Source organism: Chinchilla lanigera, unplaced genomic scaffold, assembly GCF_000276665.1.
Source record: "Chinchilla lanigera isolate Chin_1 unplaced genomic scaffold, ChiLan1.0 scaffold00069, whole genome shotgun sequence".
In the NCBI taxonomy this organism is placed as follows: domain Eukaryota; kingdom Metazoa; phylum Chordata; class Mammalia; order Rodentia; family Chinchillidae; genus Chinchilla; species Chinchilla lanigera.
In genome coordinates this window covers 546,653-554,993 of record NW_004955470.1, presented here as the reverse complement: position 1 = coordinate 554,993, position 8,341 = coordinate 546,653, and the positions used below count along the sequence as shown (strand labels likewise).

The 8,341-nt window shown below is 39.2% G+C and overlaps 1 protein-coding gene across 1 annotated transcript; it reads left to right on the top strand.

Moving 5' to 3' along the window:
• Window positions 1-1,420: 1,420 nt before the first annotated feature.
• LOC102019384 lies at window positions 1,421-6,763 on the top strand. Its single transcript, XM_013522687.1, has 4 exons — window positions 1,421-1,527; window positions 1,639-1,980; window positions 6,088-6,360; window positions 6,570-6,763. The coding sequence occupies exons 1-4, from the start codon at window positions 1,473-1,475 to the stop codon at window positions 6,761-6,763; spliced, it is 864 nt and encodes a 287-aa protein (XP_013378141.1). The 5' UTR covers window positions 1,421-1,472.
• Window positions 6,764-8,341: the final 1,578 nt, after the last annotated feature.

Genomic DNA, 8,341 nt, shown 5'->3' with positions numbered 1-8,341 from the left:
GGTTCAGGGCCTGTGGAGTGGAGCACTTTCCTCCTCTGGTCCTCAGCCCCATTCTCAGGACAGCAGCTGCTTCCTCCCCTGCTCGCAGATGTCTCCCGTGCAAGCCTGACCTCTCTCTGGCCTTATACTCCTCCTTCAAACCTCACCTAAACTCCAGGGCCAGAAAGGACATTTCCATGTTTGCTGAAGCTATCACTACTACCTGCATAAATAGAAATTTGACTTCATCTCATTCTCAGGTTCCAGACTTATTTCAATCTGAGCAGAGAAAGTTTCCTTTAGAGTGCGCTGTCTATTTGACATAAAACATAAGCAAAGTTATGTTTAAATAAGAAAATAGTGCTGAACACCAAACTAAGAGAAATCTCACTTTCTGTTTAGTTTATTAACTGCCATCTCTTTCTTCCTGTGTATAGGAAGAACATCCAGCCTCTTGCAGAAGAAGGCAAGTGCATGATTGTCAGACACAGGTGATCAGCAGAAAAGTGTGATTAAAGAGGAGTAAGAAGGGTGGAAAAATGCCAAGAGAAATTTCGGATCTACTGAAAAGAAGAGGATAAAGAGCTTTGCTCTGATTTTCCCCCTATGTACTTGTTAGAATTGTTGATTCTTAGAGACACTGCAACCACCTAGATTAACAAAAGCATTAAGCCCAAGACTGAAAAGTCTGTGTAGTGATAGAGGCAACGCGGAAAATTAGTGAATGTGATTTCTGTTGTCACCAAACAGCTAGACCAATTATAAATTCTGCAACACACAGATTTACCTTCATGGCTAGAGCTATGTTACATTTTCTTACACTGACTTCTAAATTACTGCAGAGATTAAATTATCCAGAGAGGTTTAAGGGGAGGTTAATTGCGACAGCCTTTGACCTCATTAAGAGCCCAGGCAGTATCGTGTGTGTTTGTGTGTGTGTGTGTGTGTGTGTGTGTGTGTGTTTGGGGATGCTGTAGCATGGGAAGTTAGAAAATGTAATTGACTCTGTCCTACCTGGGCATTTTAGACATGTTGTGTCGGTGTCGATAGAAACCAGACCACTTCAAAGAGTTGAGAAATTTTATTACATTCATTTTTCTTTTTGTATTGTGCCCATGATATACTCCCAAGTTTTCCTTAGTTGCTCCTGTGTCCAAAGGTCTTTCCCATCGAATATTGTAAGAAACAGGAAAAAAGTATTTGCAGAAACATGCAGAGAGCAGGATACAACTAATTACACTACTGAAGTAGGTTGACTTTGTCCCGTGGGTCACTGGGAGAAAAAGAGTGCATGCAACACATTAGATCCAGCCTAGCCTGGGTTGAGACCCAGATCACTTATCCTTTCCTGAGTGACAGAAACGAGCCAGCCCTGCAGCTGTGATCAACAGAGCTCAACACCTGCTGATTTGCATGTGCCAGAGCACAGTAGCAGGGACTTCTTCATAGGCTGTCACACCCTGTGCAGGACTCAGTCCCAGTCAGGACACAGCATGGACATGAGGGTCCCCACCCAGCTCCTGGGGCTCCTGCTGCTCTGGCTGCCAGGTAAGGAAGGGCAGCCTGGGAATTTCCTCAGCACCTTGTGTTTATTATTTCTTGACGCTGTAGAGACATTTTCTTAAACCTCATTGGTTGTGTTTATGTTTCCCATGTCAGGTGTGCGATGTGACATCCAGGTGACCCAGCCTCCACCCTCCCTGGCTGCCTCTTTAGGCGACACAGTCACCCTCACTTGCCGGGCCAGTCAGGGCATTAGCAAAAACTTAGACTGGTATCAGGAGAAACCAGGGAGACCTCCTACTCTCCTGATGCATCATACTAAGGATTTACACTCTGGGGTCCCATCGAGGTTCAGCGGCAGTGGGTCTGGGACAGATTTCACTCTCACCATCAGGAACCTGCAGCCTGAAGACATTGCAACTTATTACTGTATGCAGCATAACAGTTCCCCTCCCACAGTGATTCAAACCGTAACAAAAACCTCTCAAAGAAGCAGAAGTGTGAGGCTGGGCTGCCCAGCTGCTCCTCCTCATGCCCACACCTGCCTAAAACCTTTCCTAGATGCAGCCAGGTTTTCAAAGTCCCTGGAGGATTTGGTAAAAGATACCAGAAATTGTCTTCTGAAACCTTATGGTCTTTCCTCCTTTTCACTTCTATCAAACCTGGTATTAAGTTCAGTTCTATCAAACCAGGTTTTCTTAAAACAAAGGAAAGGTGATTGTATCAGGATTTTGTGTTGCGGCATCACTTGGAACTCACTGAGTAAAAGAGAGGACTTTCAACTTAGTGCAAGTGGGAATTCTTTTAATAAGCAGAATTATAACCTCTTCAACAGTTTTTACTCTCCTGAGGTAATGAGAGAAAGAGGTGCTACAAATAGGGTCTTCTCTGGTGCTCCCTGGAGTGCATAGGACCACCAAATGGGCCCTGGGGCCCTAAGATTTTCTGTCCTGCAGAGAGCCGGGGGTAGAATTCTGATTTTATCCCTTCCAAAACCACCTCTCCATGTAAGGCTACATCTGCCTGCTGATTTTCAAAAGGCCTAAATGCTCTTCTTTCTTTTAAATCTCAGAGAATTATTGTTACATAGTCACCTCTACAGCAAAGCATAGATGGACAAGTGTTTCTGAGAAATTTATTTTCTGATGTACTGGTGAAATTGTTGATAGGGGACAATCCAGGATGTCACTATTGATCCATAGCTCCAATATTTTCTAGGTATGGAGAGGCCCTCCAAAAGTGCTGGAATTTGTTTCCATTTATTAACTGTGAATATGGGATCATATCGCACAGTTTCAGCAAGTCACAGACTAACCTGAAAGTAAGAAGGGAGGATTACAAGTATGAGGGATTTTACCCATAAAGTTACAAATCACATACACTTGAGAAACCTTCCTTGACAAAACTAAACAGAAGCAACAAAACCAAAAGAATAAAAAATTTAAAAGAAACAAAAAGTACTTAAAATGATGTAAACATTTTTAAAAATTAACTGTCTTAGTTTAAATTTTTTTTCCAAATATATGTGTTTTGCTGCTTGCTGGGAGCATCGCCTATGTGCTCAGAACTCCGTATGAACGAGGGAGGGCAGCCCCTCCTCAGACTGCTGAAGGATATCAGGAAATCCACAGAAGGTGTAAGATGCAATGCTGCAGTGGTAGTTAATTTAGTTAAAGAAATTTTTGCCTCAGTGGGGTCATTTAAGAAAATTTACTTTTTAAAGCTATATGGTAAAATACACAGAGCATTATTTTAGTCTCAATTTAAAATTGTATTTGGAAATGGATGTATAGGATAAATGTTGAAAAACCTAATTTTTTCATGCTGTTATCATATTTTATCATAACTAACCATAATAAAAGATTTTAGAATCATCACTAATAATCTAATGGGAAGAATGCATCAAAAGATGTTGAAATTATGTAGGTGGATAGTGGAGGTAAACCTGCCAGAGGAGCCTAGTGTGGGGATTTTCCTCACTTGTTTGTCAGAGATGCTGTGTCCTGGGTGTCTCAGCCCTTTGGAACTGGGTGTAGCTCAGACTCAATTTATAGGGTGAGAATCACCTCAGTGTTTCAGAAAGATCCGAAGATAGAAACCTTATCCATTAGGTGACATGGTCTCCTTTCCAGAAAGATCCAACAAGGTCTGCCTACCTAGACCTGTGGAACGATCCTTGATATGAACATCCATGAACAGGACAATAAATGCCTAACTTTTCTGCTGGGCTTAGTACAAACAATTATTGTTACAAAGCTAACTAATACAGTATTTATATATCCACACATAGATATATTGATTTATAAAACTGGTGGGCTAGAACTCCATATTTAAAAATTAATCAGAAAGTGATATATATAGGTAAGAAATTTATCAACCTATAAAAAAATCCCAATAAAAAAGGAATATTGATTTCATTTGTGGAAAAAATACCATAGTTGTTTCAAACTAACATATTTAGTAATACTTAAATATATAATCATAATACAATTTTAATACATGACATAGACATCATAAATTGTTAAATCTACATTTCATAAATATAAGATTATGGACAGATACGATGGCATACCCCTGTAATCCCAGTACCACGGGAGTTTGAAGCAGGATAACAAGTTTAGCTCATCCAGGCGAACCAAGCAAGAGAGACCCTGATTGAAAATAAAAAGAAAGTCTGGATGTAGCCAAGTATGAATGCACTGGATTCATTACCCAGTATCACAAAATTAAAAGAAAGGTAGTTCCTAAATATATATATATATATATATATATATATATATATATACATATTTTATATATATATTTCTTACAAGTGTGTACATCATTTTGATTAATTAATACCTATACTTATATAATCAAAGTTTATATTACAAGTAGTATGAGTCAATGTGCATATGTATACACATGTATAAAATTTTCTTTGCCTACATATACAGTATCTCTGTTTATTCAGGCTCAGTATTAATGTTCACTGATCTACAGATACATTATTTAATGTCCATACAGGATTAATGTACATTATTGTTCATTCATGTCCAGATACAGAATTTGCTTTCTGAAGTTTTTCTTGTGATCCTTGTCTGTAAATCCCTTATGAAATGCTGCATCCACCTGAAAACATTGTAGTACATCTGTAGAAGCCCATAAAGTCAAGATGGAGATAATTAGCTGAACATAAAAGTTAAGACATTTCAGTTTGTGAAAAGTCCTATGAAGTAAGCCTTTGAAAATGAAGGCACTAATAAAAAGCACCAAACTGTCTGAATGACTAGCGAATTAAATAATGGGTGAAATCACTTGTCTCAAGGGGTGTGGAGGAGCACACTTGTCCTGGTTAGGAAATGCATGTTACACTCTTACAGAGAGAAAGACTGAAGTTCAGTTTGCTCAGAATGATATTTTAAAATCACTTCTTAATGCTACAAACATTATTCTAATCTCTTATTTGATCAGAGAATATCTAAGGTTTGGATCGAGTGAATTTTCTGGTTTTAGCAAATTAGAGGACAGGAACAAAAGCTAGAACTGTGTAACTTCTAAATTACTATATAGTCTAGGCTTTTTTAGTATCTGTCATCCCTAAATTTATTTGCAAAATGGATTTTAAAACATCTAGACAATAACACCAATCAACAGGTTACTCTTTGGGGTCGAGAGTGACTCCACGTGGCTTAAGAAAAGCCTTACGTCCACTTGCATCCTAGTGGTTTAAAAAGACAGGAGAGGTAAAGCGGTCATATGTGTTTCAATAATCTGCCTCAGTTTACTACTTCTGTAGAGAAAAAAGCAACACAGATACTCAGAGGTTTTTCCTACTAACTATGAAGAATGAACAAGCCAGATATTTAATATGGAAGGAAAAAAAACCTATTGCGTTCCAATTCCCAGGATTTAAGGATAAAATTCAATAAAATGATTATTCAGCAAAATAATATTTGTGTTAATGTAAAATAAAAGTGCAGATAAGAAATGAAGCCCAAGTTTATTGCAATGAGGAGTGATAAAGAGCCACATCTTTGATCTGGATTCCATCACAGTACACAGAATAGGGTCCTGCTTACAAGGATCAACATTTAAAAAGTATTAAAATATCCATGATATTAAATCCTGCCAGCACAGATAAGGAAAACAGCAGAAAATGTAAAAATAAATCCTACAGATGAGTAAGTCTGGTTACAGAAGCTCAAGGAATGGGGAGATGATAACGGTCCAGGAGCTCGGGATTTATTTTTCACCTCTCTGATGTCAGAACAAGATGTGAGGTGCAATCATGCTTTGCTCCTGTGAGAAACTTTGTTCTCTGCCACTTCAAAGCTGATTCTGCATCTCACTACTGCACATAACACAATTTGCATATTTCTCCCATATGTTACCCCAGCACCACTGAAGCCAGGCAATGCATGTTGATGGACTGATGTGGAAACCCACTATCAGCTGAACGTCAGAGCAAAGGCCATGGGTTCCCAGCCCGGACTCCTCCATTTCTTCCTCTTTTGCATTTCTCTTAAGAGAAACATTTCCTCTAATTCATGGGTTGAAGTCTTCAGAATCTCCACCAAATATGACACATTCATAAGAAATGGATTTTTTGTTTTCTCCAAATAGGATGCATAGAACTTATTGTCCATATTTTGTCCTGTAGCAGATTCCCTAGCAGAAACTATACTCACACAGTCTCCAGCGTTCTGGCAGTGGCTGTAGGAGGCAAGGCGACCATCACCTGCAAGGCCAGTACGGACACTGATGATGATATGCAGTGGTATCAACAGAAACCAGCAGAAGCTCCTAAGTTCCTTTTTACAGGAGCTGCTACTCTCACCTCTGGAATCCCTTCCTGGTTCAGCGGCAGTGGGTATGGTACAGATTTTACCCTGAAATGTGAGGACTCTGCATACTATTTGTGTCAGCAGGATGATAATTGGCCTCTCACAATGAGATACACAGACAGAAAACCCTGCACATCTCTCAGGGAGGATGCTGCAGCTGCTCGTGAAGCTCAGTTGAGGCACCGGGTCATGTTTTTGTGTTTCTGAGTTCTTTCGTGCACGTGCGTGGTCACTTTCACTTTCTGTTTCTGTACTTTCCAGGCCATATCCCCCTTGCTGTTTTTGTCACAATCGATACTGTGGAGACTACAAAAGCCTTCAGCACAGGATCCACCTTACCAATGTCCGTCTCCAGCTGGAGGCAAGATCACATGGCCAGGTCTTCATCTGTTTTCAAAGTCACCATTTCCCTCTCAAAGGAGAACAAACGAGCTATCAGAATAGACCTGGGTTAGGATTACAAATAATAGAAATAAAGGCAACCTGCATTCCCTCTAAGCATGAGCATAAGACACCATTCCAGTGTTGTGGGGACAGCAGGAGACAGACATGAGAACAGCACATACAGTGGCTGCAGATTCATCACTCTCCATCTTGCCTTGCGTTCCTAGAATTTGCTTTTTATCACTTTTCATTTTCTGTTCCATTACAACTGGTGAGATGCTTCTTCTTTCTCTCTGAAGGTTTGTATCCTTTCTTTGGTACACCTCAATGATATCATCCCTAATTTAAAGACCTTTTCCTTCTACTTGTGAGATATACAACCATTAGTGTATACATTTTAACTTCTTTGCCACACTCCACAAATTTTATCAATTTTTATCTCAAATATTTTCCAACACGTGGACCATTATGTAGGGATGGCCAAGATTAATTTTGGAAGACTGAAAAGTACAGGTGAATTCACAGATCTGTGAACCATCCACTCTCACAAACAGATGATGCTGTGTTACTGAGAGTTTACCATTTAAACACCCATGTCTGGGTCTGCTGAGGCAGCAGCAGCAGCACAGTGATGTCCGTGTGTGACCTCCTCCCTCCTGGGCTGCGCTGCTCTCCTGCTGTGGGTCTTCTCCAGCTGCTGACTGGAGGAGTGTGACTGGGTTCGTAGAACCCGTGGCTCCTAAAATATTTAATGCCAAGTGCAAATGACACCTGACTCTGCAGCTTTGAGAATACTGAATACTCAGGTTGATGTGCAATAGCCATAGAGCAAGGAAATCTGGGAAATTCTTAGAAAAGCTCCAGAAAAACCAATCATTTTAAACTTTTGTTCTTTTTCAAATATGACATAATATGTATATATATAACAATTTTCTTCTAATATCATTTTAACTATCTGTCAAAAACTTAGTAATGTGTAGTTTATTAATCATTCAGTTCAAGATATTTGCCAATATTGTCTTTCATTTATTACTTTACCCATGTTGTTTATGTGCGTATTTTAAATTTAAGGTGGGTTTCTGTTTACTTTCTGGTTTAATGATTTTCAAGTCAGAGGGTAGGCTGTGTTTCCTTTCCACCCTAACAGACTCACTTAGCTCTCCTTGAGCATATGATACCGTGAAAATGCACATTTTCATGATCCAGACCTGCCACTTAGAGTATACACAGACGGGTGCTGAGCCAGATGTGTAGTAGTGTGAGAAAAGTACATTGGGCATAGCTTATGTGTAAATCAACAACAAACTAAATTAATTGATATATGATACATTTAAATGTCATGTATAATGCAAATATACATTTTACTAGATTCAAGAACATCAGCAAATGTTACATTCATGAGGATATAAAGTTCTAAACTTTGATTGAGTTCTCTCATGGTATTAAAACCCAGGTCGGAAATTGATTTGAGAAAGTGTCAGGTCTACGACTACAGTAAGGCCTAAGGTAACACTGAAAGATGGACAAAGTTCTTTCTCAGTATGGTTGGTGGCTACACAGATATACACTGTGACAATTTAATAAATTGCACACTTATGTTTATTAAATCTACAGCTACTTAATTTTTATGTCTTAGAAATATATTTAGA

Bases quoted from the DNA above. Each gene is read 5' to 3' on its own strand.
- LOC102019384 (XM_013522687.1), top strand. From the start codon at position 1,473: ATGGACATGAGGGTCCCCACCCAGCTCCTGGGGCTCCTGCTGCTCTGG. The intron at 1,528-1,638 runs GTAAGGAAGGGC...TTCCCATGTCAG, and splicing joins CCTGCTGCTCTGGCTGCCAG to GTGTGCGATGTGACATCCAG. The intron at 1,981-6,087 runs GTGTGAGGCTGG...TTCTCCAAATAG, and splicing joins AACCTCTCAAAGAAGCAGAA to GATGCATAGAACTTATTGTC.